This window comes from Humulus lupulus, chromosome 4 (assembly GCF_963169125.1).
Source record: "Humulus lupulus chromosome 4, drHumLupu1.1, whole genome shotgun sequence".
NCBI lineage: Eukaryota > Viridiplantae > Streptophyta > Magnoliopsida > Rosales > Cannabaceae > Humulus > Humulus lupulus.
In genome coordinates this window covers 196,477,423-196,492,899 of record NC_084796.1, presented here as the reverse complement: position 1 = coordinate 196,492,899, position 15,477 = coordinate 196,477,423, and the positions used below count along the sequence as shown (strand labels likewise).

Here is a 15,477-nt window from a genome sequence, read left to right as displayed (position 1 = left end):
AGTGAATAATAAGCTGTCCCCAGCTACTAGTGGCTGAGTCGCGCCCTATGCGCCAATATAAACTCTGGCACCCTTAGGTCGTTTGTACATTATTCACATGGCATAATACCATCCTTCATAAAGCATACAAAACAGGGAACTCCTAGTCCCATTATTCATTCACAACCGGGTGCAGTTTTCTTACCTATGTACCGAGCTTCTTGAGCACATAAATCTCGAGCGCGGTCCTCTAACCCGAGCCTTGCCGAATACCATGTCACAACACATACATTGCACTCTCATTACTCACCAATTCATAATCATCTCCCGGAACCAATCCCGTGCTCTCGGGACTTCCCGTTTCCCCGCACAAGGTAGCGGAAGCGTCCCCCGAGCCCCCTGAACCAAAACCCTAAAAACTCAAATTTCCACTGTCCTGAAATTAGCCTAGCGCCGCAGCACAACCCTATAGGGGCCGCGACGCCCAGCCCTATGGTAAAATTCCCCAGTATTCCCATCTAAGCTTCCTAACCTCAAATATATCTCTAATTATTTATTTATGCAACCTGATAACCCAAATAACCATCTAATACCCAAAATGCCCCTTGACTTACCCCAAGTCAAGTATTAGGTCCCGTTGTGACTTTCCCACTAACTAGCTCCCTAGGATCGCCTCAAGTCGCATGTTGCAGATTTACCCACATAATAATGTGGTCCTCACAGTTATCATATATAATCATATTTACGCCCTCAATGGGCTAAAATTACCATTATACCCCTTTAAGCTAAATGGGCCTACATGCATACTAACACTTGTAGACATGCATTTCATATATATTCGTATAATCACACAAGTGTGCTTATCACATGATCATGCATTAAGCTAATAAATTCACAAATAAACTAATCATGCCCTCCCGACACACCAATCAAGGGCCTTAAGCCTTATTAATGATTTTGGGTCGTTACACAAATAGTGGCACACGACACTCACTGTGTTGCACAATGAGTGACGCCACATTCATGAATATCCTATCCCTAGGATTTGAATTTTGAATTTCAAATAATTTATTTATTTAATTAGTCTTTTTAAATACGATTTGAATTAAATAATTAAAATAAATGTAACTGGTTAGTTTTATTTAAATAATATAAAGATGAATTAAATTAGTTAATTATCTTTACAAACCTTAAAAGAAGCGATATTTCTAATAAGTATAGAAGTTGTTAATTCTGACTGTAAGACTCTCTCTAAGAAAAGAAATGATTGAATTTCTTAAACCTGAAATTCTAGACATTTCTATAGCCTCTCTCTTTTCAATCCTCTCTGTATCTCATGTGTTGAGTACATCTAGAGAGTCTAATTTAGCATTTGAATCCTACGTGCCTGCACACGTCCTTGTGTGTTTGGGGATTGGCTTGGAAGGCTAAGGTGTGAGCTTTTAGAAAGGATAAGAAGATCATTGGTTGATACGACAAGATTCAAAGACACTTTATAAGCTAATAGAGGCAATCTCTTATCTATTTATGTGTAATTTATTATATCTATATATGTATGATCCTGGCTGGTATAAATAAATTTTTTATAAGATAATATTCTGTTGCGTATTCCTATTTTCTCATTTAATACCAACAGGTCTTCGGAGGTGATGTTTTTGGGTGGAAGTACTCCTCCAGTGGTGGCGAACTTAAGTTGAGGATGGGTTTTACCTCCCGTGGAGCCTGTAGAGGGCGCCAGGATATTTCACCAACATTCGGGGAACCCTAATCCTTTTTTAAAGTATGTCACGTGCCATTTGGTGAAAACACGAACAACATTTTCCCCACAAGTCTTCACTCGTCCTCGACCAATGGAGACTATGAATTGAGAAGAATGTCCTCGTGGAGTTATACTCGAGTCGAGACGGTTGGGCATCCTCAATAGCTGACACTTACATAAAGGGGATTGCCACGTGTCGACTACCTATTGCAAGGCGCATCAATCGATCCCATTTAATAAAGGGTCTTTTTAATTCCTGAGACATCCTTTCATTTTTTCGTGTATCATCCTTGCCTTGATTCATGTGACTATTGGATCACTCTAGAGTACTTACTCCCTAGCTGATGAACGGTTGGGCTTGAATTGCTTCCTTCTCATGCTTAGGGGTATATATTTGAACTCTTGCCTCCTTCCTTCATCACTTTCACATTTGGAAATTTTCACACAGAGCTCAAGAGCTCCCATTTCGCCAAGAGCTTTTCATCAATCCAGTTATCTCTATTTGTCGATCTTGGAACAATGGAGGAGGAGGAAATACTTTTGTGTTAATCAGACACAGTATTTTCACGTTCGAATGAGGCTTAGCACCTACGAGCGCTTTATCTCGAATAAGTAATTCTCTCATTTTTCTCTGTTTGTTCTCGTGTATTTCTAAAAATTTCTGGGTTTGTCTTTAGGCTAGTGGGACGAGTAGGATATAGAGGTTATATTACCTCTTTTTAACCCTATTTCAGGCCTTTGTTGGTGTGGAAACCAACCGTAAGTGGAGATATTTTCATTTTTTGCACCTTTTTGCATCTTTTGTCATCCCAACGGTTTATGGGGAATTCCTAGATTCCAGTGATATTCTTGAGCTTCTAGTGGTGGGGCTCCGTATGCACTCCTTAATTAGAAAAATCTCCCTTTCCTAGTTCTAGAGCAGTTGTTTTAGGGTACTCTAGTGTTTTGGCGTTTGGGTCAGAGCACTAACTACTTGGTTTTTGTTTCAGAAGTCCGAGGAACTTCACAAACTACATCAACAAGGTTTTTACATATTTGACAGGGAGTTACCTATGATGGCCTGAGAAGGTGCTCATCAACTGGATAAAAGGCGGGAGATGGTAGTAAGAGAAGTTGCTCTAGTGGCAGAGAGGTCGGCTCATCGGGGCCACTTTCTGACGGAAGTGGAGGTAAACGTGGCTCCTCTCCCTCAACCCACGGTGGTATACAAGGCCGCAGGATTTGAGGTAGAGCAAAATCTAAGAAAGTTGAAGCATCTTGGGGCTTTGACCAGCATAATCAACCATTATGGGGGAGGGATGAAGGTGTTCCGTGAGAATGAGAGTGCTCATCAGATTGTAAACGGCCTCGGAGCCTTGAACCAGAACACCTCCATGCGGGTGCAACCCTACCTCTTCACCGATTCTTCATCAAGTTTTTGAAGTTTGTGGGGATTTCTCATTTCCAACTCACCCCCAACGGCTACAAAGCCCTCACGGGCCTTCTCCAGCTGAGATTTTATGTCTTTACAACTTCCGGGCTTGTTTCGAAGAAGAAGAACACCGATCTTGATGAGTTTTACACCCTCATGAATTTTTCCAACATGATGTACAAGGCTCATCATCTTAATGAGAGCCATGCAAGATATTATAAGGACCACGTTTTCTTCACCAACAACTTTCTGCTCTCGGACAACCCTACCCATATTCTGGAATTTTCCAAGGTTGGTATGTCCTGTGTTTCCTTTTGAGCTTCTTTCTTCCAACACTCAATAGGAGTCCATATTTAGTGATCCTATTTTTTTTAGGTGGCTTCCAGCGTACACTCCGGGTCCAGGCCTTTGAAGATCGCCTGGAGGTGATGAACTCACTTACGGATGTGGAACTGGAGCAAAGTTAGTTGGTTTAGAGGACAACCTCATTGCGGTTGGACTTCTCCAGAAGGGCGGCACATCAACAATTTTGACCTAACTACCTTCAGGAATTGCAATTGTTCTCGGGCGATGGGCGTAACCCACATACAATATGTTGACAGACTGGCCCGCGCCCAGTATAATTAGTACTTGATGGAGGAGAGGATGGAGAACGATCATGCTGCCCGAGTAGCCCAAGAAGCTCGAATGGATCAGGTGTAGGAGGAGGAGCTCAAGGCGGGCATAGAGGCTTCCTCCCATGTCCAAGGTAAATCTCTCATCGTAGTTTATAATGTTAAGTCTGTAGGTGATAGGGTTAGTCCTGAGCATGTTTGAGCCTCTCTGTCACTTCTACAGTGTGGCCTCAACTCAGACTTTCATTGGCCTCAAGATGAGTACCAGGATTATCAAGACATGATCAACCCATAATATAGTGTGTGAACATTATAATTTAGTACTTTAGAACTCATGGTTTGTTAATGTTGTATAGTTTATTTTACTTAAATTGAGTGTGTTTTGTAGTTTTGGAAGTCGTTGGACTAAGAAAAAGAGATGCAAGAGAAGAGTAAGAAGAAAGAAGAAATCTAGTGCAAAATCAGTATTCATTGTCACGACGACTATCTTTAGTGACGTGATTCTAAGGGAGTTCTGAAATCAGTAGCTAAGTTTCATGACGGTAAGAGTCAGTGTCGCGACATTGAGCGAAAATTCAGAAATGGGAAACTTCCTTTATTTGCTTATTATTCTTGCGAATTTCGACATAGGCTACAAAGGGCTTTGACGAGCATAAATTTTGGAAGAGTTTTAGAGAGAGAAACAAATTAAAAAGGCCTAGAGTGAGAAGGAGAAAGAGGAGAATCAAGAATTGAAGATTAGAGTTTTCATCTATGATATTCTTTTCTTTTGGTTTTCCTTGTAAACTGTGTGATGTTAAATTTAATTGTGATAATTTATGTGATTTACACTAGTCTTATCATGAGATAATTTATTATTTTAGGATTACAATTGGAACTTAATATGTAGCTTGAATTTGTTATTTGATCTTCATTATGAAATCAATATTAAGTTGTTCATTTTATTCTATGCTCATTGGTTCTAATTAATTGGTCATTAATTACAATGATTAGGAAAACCGTAAGCAACTTGGGAAATGAAAGTTTGTGTTTGACGAGGAATAGAATGATAGGAATATACATGGGGGGTAACTGAGTAAAATCTATGAGTTTCGCATATGATAGGAATATACATGTGGGGCATATATAGCTACTAAATGAACATGTGCATAATGAATTTTATGCTATTATGATTATTATAGGAATATAGATAAGATATTTTTGCATGACCATCGGGAGAGGCTTGTGAATATTTTTGGATTATTGGTTAACATCTTCTATTGATTGATAGAATTAAGTGAGAATAATTATATTCAAGTGACATATTGAGGGAAAATTTTAATCCTATGTTTCTATAAAATTTGGTTAATTGTCTTTTTGAAATTGCCTATTTTAATTTTAATTCTATTATGGTTTGGATAAAAACTAGAAGATATAATTTTGGTACTTAACAAATCTTTAGTGATAAATTCTCTGTGGGATCAACACTCTACTTAGACTTTATTACTTGTTGTGGTGGCGTGCACTTGTGTTGTTTAAAATTTACACAACAAGTTTTTGACTCCGTTTCTGGGGAACTTTAAGTACTACATTTTTTTTATATTAATACCAATCTATCCTGTTCTTAATTCAAACCTTTTGTTTTATTTTTTTTAGTTATTGTTCAGCCAAGATCGCAAAGCTTTGATTTGGTTCTTTTGGATCCTAAGAATGAGTGGACTTTAAGAGGAATTGGAAAAGAGAGGAACCAACAACAACAACAAAAAATTATAATGCCTAAATAGGAGCAAATGGGTAAAACAAGATCACTGAGGGAGTATGTTGTTCCTTTAGTTAATAGCATTCAGTTTAGCATCTGATGATCCCCTATTCAAGCCAATAATTTTGAGATTAAGGTGGGTACCATTCAGATGTTGAAAGATTTAGCCATGTTCCATGGGCAGCCGAATGATGATATTAATGAGCACATCATGAATTTTCTGGAGATTTGTGACACTTTCACGTACATTGGAGTTTCAGATGATGTTGTCAGACCCAGACTTTTCCTTATTTTACTACGGAATAAAGCAAATAATGGGCTGACGTCCATGCCAGCTGGATCCTTTACTACGTGGGAAGTCTTGGATCAAAAGTACTTAGATAAATTCTTTCCTCCATCCAAGACAACTAAGTTGAGGAATGATATCACTTCTTTTATGCAGCATGAGTCAGAATCACTTTATGAAGCTTGGTAGAGGATCAAAGATTTGATCAGAAAATGCCCACATCGTGGAGTGCTAGAGTGATTGATTATTCAAACTTTCTATAATGGGTTACTCAGTCACTTAAGAACCATTGTTGATGTTGCTGCATGTGATCAATCATGAGAAAGTCTGCTACTGAGGCATATAAGTTATTTGAGAAAATGGCAGCAAATAGTTATCAATGGACATCTGAAAGATTTGATCCAAAAAAGGTAGAAAGTGTTCTTGAATTAGATCTTATTTCGGCTTTAGCTGTACGTATGAGTCTACTGTCTAAGAAGTTGGATACTTTGGGGGTGAATGCTTGTCACAGTCAAGTGACAACTTGTGATTTTTTGGTGATCATCATGCGAATGGTCAATGTCTTGAAACTACACAATATGTGGGGAATTATAATAGACAACAACCAAATTCCAACTCCAACTTTTATAATTAAAGAAATCACCCAAATTTCTCATGGAGCAACAACCAAGGACAATCTTCAAGACCTTACAACCCACCTGGTTTTCCACCTAAATAAGAGAAAAAGTCAACTTTGGAGGAGATGTTTATGCAGTATATGAAGAAGATAGATACGATGTTGCAAAATTAAGAAACACTCATTCAAAGTCAAGCTACTTCATTAAGAAGATTAGAGAACCAAGTCAGTCAACTTGCTAGTTCGTTGAATTCAAGGCCTCAAGGTTCTGTACCAAATAACATTGAAGCTAATCCAAATGGGGATAAGGAACAATGCAAGGCAGTAACTTTGAGAAATAGTAGAGAATTAGCTAGTGAGGGAAAGAAGCCCAAAGTAGTGGTGAAAGCAGTTGAGAATGAGACAAGAGATGAAAAAAAAATATCACCACCAAAAACAATGATTAATCAAGAAGAGAAGAGTCCTTACAATTATGCCCCACCATTCCCTCAGTGTCTGCAGAAGCAGAAGCTTGGCAAGCAATTCTCCGAATTTCTAGAGGTGTTCAAAACGCTCCACTTAAATATTCCTTCTGCTGAGGCATTAGAGAAAATGCCTATCTATGTCAAATTTATGAAGGATATATTGTCTAAGAAGAAAAAATTGGGAGATTTTGAGACTGTTTCTTTAACACAAAAGTTTAGTGCAATCTTTAAGAAGAAACTTCCACCAAAGCTTAAGGACCCAGGTAGCTTCACTATTCCTTACACCATTGGTACTCTGTTCTTTTGGAGAGCTCTTTGTGACTTGGGGGCTAGTATAAATCTTATGTCATTTTCTATCTATCAAAAGCTTTGTTTGGGGGAAGCGAAGCCTACTTCTGTCACCTTAGAGTTAGCAAATCGTTCATTGACTTATCCAAATGGCATAGTGGAAGACATTTGGGTTAATGTGGAGATGTTCATATCTCTTACAGCTTTTATTGCATTTGATATGGAGGAGGATAGAGAAATCCCAATAATTATTGGGCGACCATTCTAAGTGACAGTTCGAACTCTTATTGATGTGCAAAAAAGAGATATAACTATGCGAGTACAAGACCAAGAGGTGACCTTTAATTTTTTTCAAGCTACAAAATTCCCAACTGAAGCTGATGAATGTCATAGGATTGATGTAATTGGTGATTGTGTGAGAGGTGTGTTTGCTACTCAATGTGTTGAAGATTCTCTTAAAGATTGTTTTGTCAATGGTTCTTTGGTGGAACAAGAAGGTGCTTTAGAGTGTGTGAACCAATTGAATGTGATGCCTTACATAATCAAACCAAAATCTTTGTGGGATGCTCTTAATCAAGGTATGAATGGAAAGGGTCGCATCAAGCCATCTATTTAAGAACCACCTAAATTGGAGCTTAAACCTCTTCCTGCACACTTGTGGTATGCATACTTGGGTTATTCTTCTACAATACATGTTATTACTTCTGCTGCTTTGGATCAAATTCAGGAGGAGAAGTTTTTGAGGGTGTTGAGAGATCATAAGAAATCTATAGGGTGGACCATTACATATATCAAGGGTATTATTCCATCTTTTTCTATGCAAAAGATTTTATTGGAAGAGAATCGCAAGCCTTTTATTGAGCACCAACGTAGACTAAATCCTATCATGAACGAGGTGGTGAAAAAGGAGATAATTAAATGGTTTGAAAATGAGATTATTTACCCAATTTTGGACAGTTCATGGGTAAGACCTATTCAATGTGTCCCAAAGAAAGGGGGAATGACTGTGGTAACTAATGACAAGAATGAGCTTATTCCTACTCGAACCGTTACAAGGTTGAGAGTGTGTATGGACTACCATAAGCTCAACAAAGCTACTAGAAAGGATCACTTTCCATTACCTTTTATTGATCAAATGCTTGACAAGTTAGCAGACCATTCTTATTACTATTTTGTTCGATTTGTATTCAGGATATAATCAGATTGACATAGCTCCAAGTGATCAAGAGAAAACAACATTCACTTGTCCATATGGAACATTTTTCTTTTCAAGAATGCCTTTTGGACTTTGCAATGCTACAGTGACCTTTTAGAGGTATTCATGAATGGTTTTTTCAGTCTTTGGTAGCTCTTTTGATTCATGTTTAGAGAATTTGGCTTTTGTGTTGGAAAGGTGCGAGGGAACTAATAAGGGTGTTCAATTGGGAGAAGTGTCACTTCATGGTTCAGGAGGGAATTTTTCTTGTCCACAGAGTGTCATCAAAAGGAAATGAGGTGGACAAAGCATAGATTGAAACAATTGAGAAGCTTCCACCACCAATGTCTGTTAATGGAATTATGAGCTTTCTTGGTCATGCAGGGTTTTACCGTAGATTTATAAATGACTGTTCAAAGATCTCAAAGCCATTATACAACTTGCTTGAAAAAGATACGCTATTCTTGTTTGGAAGCGTTTCACATTTTGAAGAAGCTTATTTTAGCACCAATTATTGTAGCACCTAAATGGGATGACCCATTAGAGCACCAATTATTGTAACTAATTTACCATGTGAACAACGAAAAGCATGGGGTGTTGGGTCTAGAGAGTTCAAAAAAAAAATTATTTAAACGAACTATAAATAATTGGATCCATTAACATGCAAAACATTAATAATAGAGAAATAAAAAGATGAGGATTTACCAGATGAAGAACTATCAAGAATCCCTATTTTCTTTTTTGTATCTCCAACAAACATCTAATCCAAAGCAGTTTTTCAAAATACTCAGGCCAAGATCTTTCGAGTTGTATCTCTACACCTCAAGACATGTGTGGGCACATAGAGTAATGGTAGGAAAATATTTGTGATTCACAAGATATTCTCAATACATGAGATCTAGGAATATTAGGTCTGAGATAGTTTTCAGGGATAGAAACAGATAATACAATCTATTTTCTTTCTGTCAAAAATCTTATGAAAATATATCCATCTGATAAATTTATAAAAGAAATAATTAAATTTTTTAAATTTAAAATTCAAAAATTCAAAATTAAAATTTTCAACCAATTATTAAATAATTAAAATAAATAAAAGACATATCCAAGACTCATTCTTGGACCTTGTTACACGCCAACTACAGTGCATGGACTGTAGTTGGCGTGTAACACATCCCTGATTTCAAATATGTGTTCCAACTATTTTCTTTTAATTATTATTTAATAAATTATTCATTCGAAAATATAAAAAGCTTATAACTTATTTATCAGATTAATTAAAGAATAAATATCATTTCAAATTCAAATCCAATTTGAATTATGAAAAATATATTTTTCACATTATTTAAATAATAAAGCTAAATCATTAAAAATTAATTATCTTAATTATTCAGATGCTATTTTCGAAAATACTAAAATAATTTTTGAAAAATATAACTAATTAATTTCAAAAATTAATTTACTAATCAATTAATTTATATCAATTACATATTTGACCCTGAAAAACAAATTTCTTCTAAATATGTCATTTTCCTGATTTTTCTCAATTTAAACTCTTATCTTGAATAGTGTTGATAGAGTCATCTCGGGGACCTATGTACCTCTAATTTCAAGCTCCAATAAATTTAGATTATTAATTAAAAATCTTTAATATAATAACCTTAACAAATTAATCTCAATATTATTCCACTAAAAATATGAGATTGCACTCTTGTAATTATAGACATTTATTTATTGAGTACTTTTAAATATATAAAAAGTGTCTATCGATTTAATCACCACATACAATTCAATTCTCTATTAATGGTTCATAGGTAAAGTAGGAATTAATCACCGTTTAAGCTCTTTAATTCTATCTTGTTTTCGTAAGTATCATTAACTTGATTAGTGAATGTTAATTCATAACTGATTTATGAATTTCTACTTAATAACACCCTTAAGAGAACCATTATTCAATTCCTCTCAGAAAGGTATAGATTTCATATATGTATATTATGTCCCCAACCAATTACATATATGAGTACCCAAAATGTTTTTAGCCTGATCATTCTGACAACCCATAACGAGTGAATCAAGGAACTCATATGACATAAGCAGGAGTTCCTAATAACATCAGGATTAAGATCAATTTGTATATGATCATCTTATTGATATGTTTAATTAATACTTATAAATTAAATAGTATTAATAAGTATTAATAACATATCGGGTCCTGTTCATGTATAACCACTTTATACAAAGTACCTCCACTAAGATGTCCTACTACACTACAAGAAAAAGACTCTACAGCGATAACATTTATTGCGACGACTCCAAAGTTATCGCTGTATGTAGTTGAAATCCAAGAAGAATTATTTTTCTTCATTTATTAAAAAAAATAAGCTACAACGTCGTTGTAGGGTCGACAACAACACATGATTAGGTCCTCTAAATTCCTAGAATCCTACAGCGACGACGTGTCGTCGCTATAGGCTACCAGGAATGTGCAGTGAACACGAGGCGAGAACTGACTCTACAACGACAACATGTTGTCACTGTAAGGTCTTCGTCGAAAAAAAAGAGGGAAATATGTTTGTCTATAGCGATGACTAGTCGTCGTTGTAGAATGGGGAAGGAGCTCAACTGCCTAGAGTTGGTTTCCTATTTGCACCCCCTATAGCGACAATGTGTCGTCGCTGTAGAGTCATCGTGGAAAAAAAAAGGAGGGAAATATGTTATTCTAGAGCGACAACATTTCATCGCCGTATGATAGAGAGGGAACTTAACCATTAAGAGTTGTTTGCCTATTTTTCACTCCCCATGTCGTCACTATAGAGTCCAATTTAATCCACTAGTCAGTTATTTTGTACTCTTTTGCGACGGCATGTCGTCGCAATAGGGCCCAAAAAAACGTGGGAAAGTGAATCGCCAAAAAATTTAAGTCAATTTTTACTGCTTATAGCAACAACATGTCATTGTTGTAGGGTAGAAGCGTAGCAGATGAGAGGAAACGGTGTCGATGTAAGGTCTCGCTGTTTGAGTGAAACGGTGCATTTTGACATCAGTGACGACCGTTTATTACCTATAGGACGACATGTCGTCGCTATAGGATCTGTCGATATAGCTCCCCAACCCGAGTCTTCTTCTTCACTTTCGTAAATAAAATTCTGCAACAATCAGATACCCGACAGAAAACCATCCCCCACCAGCAATCCAATTTATTTCAGTCCGATTTGTTGCCATTTCTTCCTTGTTTTGGTAATCTAAACCCATTTTCTTTATATTTTATGGTTTAAAATGTATTTTTTTTTGTTAGTATGTGTGTGTATTTTGTGATTGGTATAAATGAGTTTTTTAAATTTTCTGGGTTATTTTTTCTTTGCATATTACTTGTGCCTAGCTTGAGCCTTGGGATTAGATTATTGGCATTGAATAACGCTCTAGCCTAACTTTTGGGTATTGTTTTTAAGTTTTTTATTATTGATGAAGTGTTAAATTAAGTTTTCAATTGTGTAATTGGTTTTTTTTTTTTTTTGATCAAGAAGGAAGAACTTCATTGAACAAACAAGCTGTACAAAGCACTATGCTAAGCACTACAAGACCGAAACAAAAAACAAACCAACAGCCCCAACACTAATTACATTGTAAATGCCTTAAAAAGGACTGCTCTGAGACTGAAAAATTCCTAGTATTAACCAAGTAAAGTCTATATTTAACTACACATTTAATCTCATTAACAAGACAGTTAGCTGTCAAAGAATAGTCATCAAATAAACTTCTGTTCATATTCCTCCAAATGCTATAAACAGTAGCAGCAACAACAAGATTTAGGATAGCTGCCATCAGACCACGTCGAGGTCTATCAAGCCAAACACTCCAACTGGTGTAGTCACTCGGCCAAGCAGTGAAGCCAAACTAGTTAAATAGAAAATGAAGCACCTATTTAGATAAACAACAAGTGAAGAACAGATGATGGTGACTTTCAGGAAGGCAACCACAAACCGGACACAGTTGAACAGGCACCACAATATGCAGCTTCAACAGATTATCCCTAGTAAGAAGCTACTCATTAATCACTTGCCAAAGCAGGAATCTATGCTTAGGTAAAGTGAGCTTGCACCAGACAGCCAAACAGTAACTTACAAGCTGCTGGTTTAGAGCTGAATTATACAACTTGGATGGCTGAAACCTCCCAAAACTACCTACTGCCTGAATCTCAATGAGACCAAACTTCTCCCTTATGCGACATAACTTCCTCCAATACCAGCTACAGTCAGATTTCAAAGTATAACACCAAAAATTGAGGCCTTTCAAATATATAGAGTTAACCCATTTAACCCATAAAATCTCAGGCTCAGATAATGCCCAAATATACTTGGCAAGAATTGCTCTATTCCAAAGAGCACCATCTCTGAAACCAAGACCACCATACGCTTTTGGAAGGCAAACCATCTTCCAAGAAGCTAAATGAGGTTTACTTCTCAAAACAGCACTACCCCACAGGATGCCGCGACACAATTTCTCAATTTACTTAACCACACTCTGAGGAAAAACAAAGATACTCATCCAATAGTTACGGAGGCAAAATAAAACCGAATGGATAAGCTGCATACGACCTTGATAGGAGAGGTGTCTACTAGACCAAGAGTCAAGTCTTAATCTGATTCTTTGCAAAATTATATCACAGTCCTCATGACGCCACTTAGTAGGCCTCATAGGAACCCCAAGGTACATGAGCGGAAAGGATCCTTCCATAAGATTCATCTCCTGAGAAATGAAGTTTCTCACAGTAGAAGAAACTCCGCCAAAAAAGATTTGAGACTTAGCTGAATTTATGGTCAAACCAGTAGCTGAACTGAAATCATCAAGAGCAATTTTGAGAGAAAAGACAGCCGAGTGAGTACCCTTACAAAAGAGGATCAAGTCATCAGCAAAACAAAGATTGATAAGCTTTAAAATCTTGCACATAGGGTGAAATCTGAAAGAAGGATCGACTGCAGCAAGTTGAAGTCTCCGAGTCAGATATTCCATGATAAGAACAAATAATAGAGGAGACATTGGATCTCCCTGACGCAGCCCCTTCTTACCCTTGAATTTACCTTGAACATGACCATTCATGAGTAAAGAATAAGAAGTATTCCTTAAACACATCATAATCCAACCTATAAACTTCATAGGAAAACAGAGAGCATTTAAGAGGTCCTCAAGGAATTGCCAATCTACCGTGTCATAAGCCTTGCTCAAATCAATCTTTATAGCACATCTTGGGGAAGTAACAGCCCGACCATAATTTTTAATAAGATCTTGAAAGATCATGATATTATGAGCTATTGAACGACCCCTAATAAACGCCCCTTGGTTTGACTGAAAAATAGCAGGGAGAACCAACGCCAAACGAGAGCATAAGAGCTTAGCTATACATTTATATAATGTAGTGCAGCACACAATTGGCCTATAATCAATAGCTCAAGAAGGATTGGCCACCTTAGGGATTAAGGACAATGAAGTTTCATGCATGTCTGATGGAAAACTCCCTGATTCAAAGCAGTTACTGATAGCAGAACAGACCTCTTTGCCAACAATCTGCCAGGCAGCCTTGAAAAATCGAGAGCCATAACCATCCGAACCTGTCGATTTGTTAGAGGGAATACCAAATAAAGCACTCAGAATTTCCTTGAAAGAGAAGGGTTTTAACAGTATAGTTTGATGATCTATTGAAAGCTTAGGTCCCAAGTTTATACAGTCCATATTGATGCTGCCTGTAGCTGAACTCTGACTCCCCAGATAACCTCTGAAATGCTCAAAAAAATGAGAGACAACTTCAGGAAAATTATCCACCAGCTGACCTTGATCATTAACAAAAGAAGCTATACCATTATCAGCTCTCCTTTGCTTCAGAAAATCAAAGAAAAAAGAAGTATTCAAGTCTCCCTTCTATAACCAGTCAACTTTACTTCTTTGGGACAAAAAACTATAGAACATTTTTTTCCTGAACAAGATATGCTTCAGCAGGTTCCTTAACACTTTGCTGGAAACCATACTCAGACGGGAAAGCTTGGGCTTTTAACTGAGCATCCTGGTATTTTTCATTAGCCATATCATATCTCAAACTAATATCTCCAAAGGTATTATGATTAAACTTCTTTATAACATGTTTCAGCCTCGGGGATTTTAAGAAAATAGCCCTTAAACCAGTAGCTTGAATAGGTAACTGCCAGCTGAGCCGCACCACTTCAGGGAACTGAGGATGATCAGCCCAAAAATTATAAAACCTGAACAACTTTGTACCCAAACTCACCTTAGACTGAATATTGATAATACAAGAGTAGTGATCGGAAACAACTTCCCACTTAAAGACAGCAGTAGCATGAGGAAAAATATCAAACCAAGTCTCATTTATGAAAACATGATCAATTTTGGAATAAATACGAGCTGAACCACTTTGATTATTAGTCCAAGTGAAAAATGAACCTAAACTTTTTAAGGGAACCATATGAGCAACCTCAAGCCAACGAACTGAATCCACCAATTCAACACCAGAAATAGGATTACCACCAACTCTATCCATACCAGAAAAAGGGGCATTAAAATCCCCTAAAATAATTCAAGCTTCATGCACAAGAGAAAGTCTAAGTAACCCTTCCCACAAACTCCTTCCACCTTCTACAGAATTGAAGCCATAGACAAAAGTGATATAGAACCTGTGCTTCTGACCAACCATCGAAACCAAGTAGTGAACAAATTGAGGAGAATCCTCAAGAATTGTAACCTTGACAAAAACCTTCCTCCACACAATCAAAATTCTACCCTCTGTAACCAAACTAGTATAAAAATCCCAGTTAGGTAATTTTTGCTTCATAAAATCCAAAATTTTAGTACCCTTCATCTTTGTCTCCAAAAAACCTCCAATACCAATTTTGAACCTACTACAAATATCCACAACTACTTTACTCAGACCCCTTAAATTCCAACTGAGAATGTTACTATTATCCATTAGTAGAAATAGGTAAGGGAATACCCTCTTTATTACCACACAAATGCTCTTGAAGAACCTGAAACTGATTGAGTTTATCTTGTCCTTGTCCTGAATTCTTTGTAAATGAAACAGTCTGTTGCCCAGATTTCGGATGAAAGGCTACTCGTTTAGGAGT

At 36.9% G+C, this 15,477-nt stretch overlaps 1 protein-coding gene and 1 non-coding gene across 2 annotated transcripts; one reads left to right on the top strand and one right to left on the bottom strand.

Moving 5' to 3' along the window:
- Nucleotides 1-5,910: 5,910 nt before the first annotated feature.
- LOC133833656 (small nucleolar RNA R71) lies at nucleotides 5,911-6,017 on the bottom strand. The gene has a single exon (XR_009893024.1). It is a non-coding gene; the product is annotated as a small nucleolar RNA R71 (small nucleolar RNA).
- Nucleotides 6,018-6,104: 87 nt separating this feature from the next.
- Nucleotides 6,105-7,423, top strand: LOC133832774 (uncharacterized). The gene is made up of 2 exons (XM_062263075.1): nucleotides 6,105-6,243; nucleotides 6,579-7,423. The coding sequence occupies exons 1-2, from the start codon at nucleotides 6,105-6,107 to the stop codon at nucleotides 7,421-7,423; spliced, it is 984 nt and encodes a 327-aa protein (XP_062119059.1).
- The last annotated feature ends 8,054 nt before the right edge of the window (nucleotides 7,424-15,477 follow it).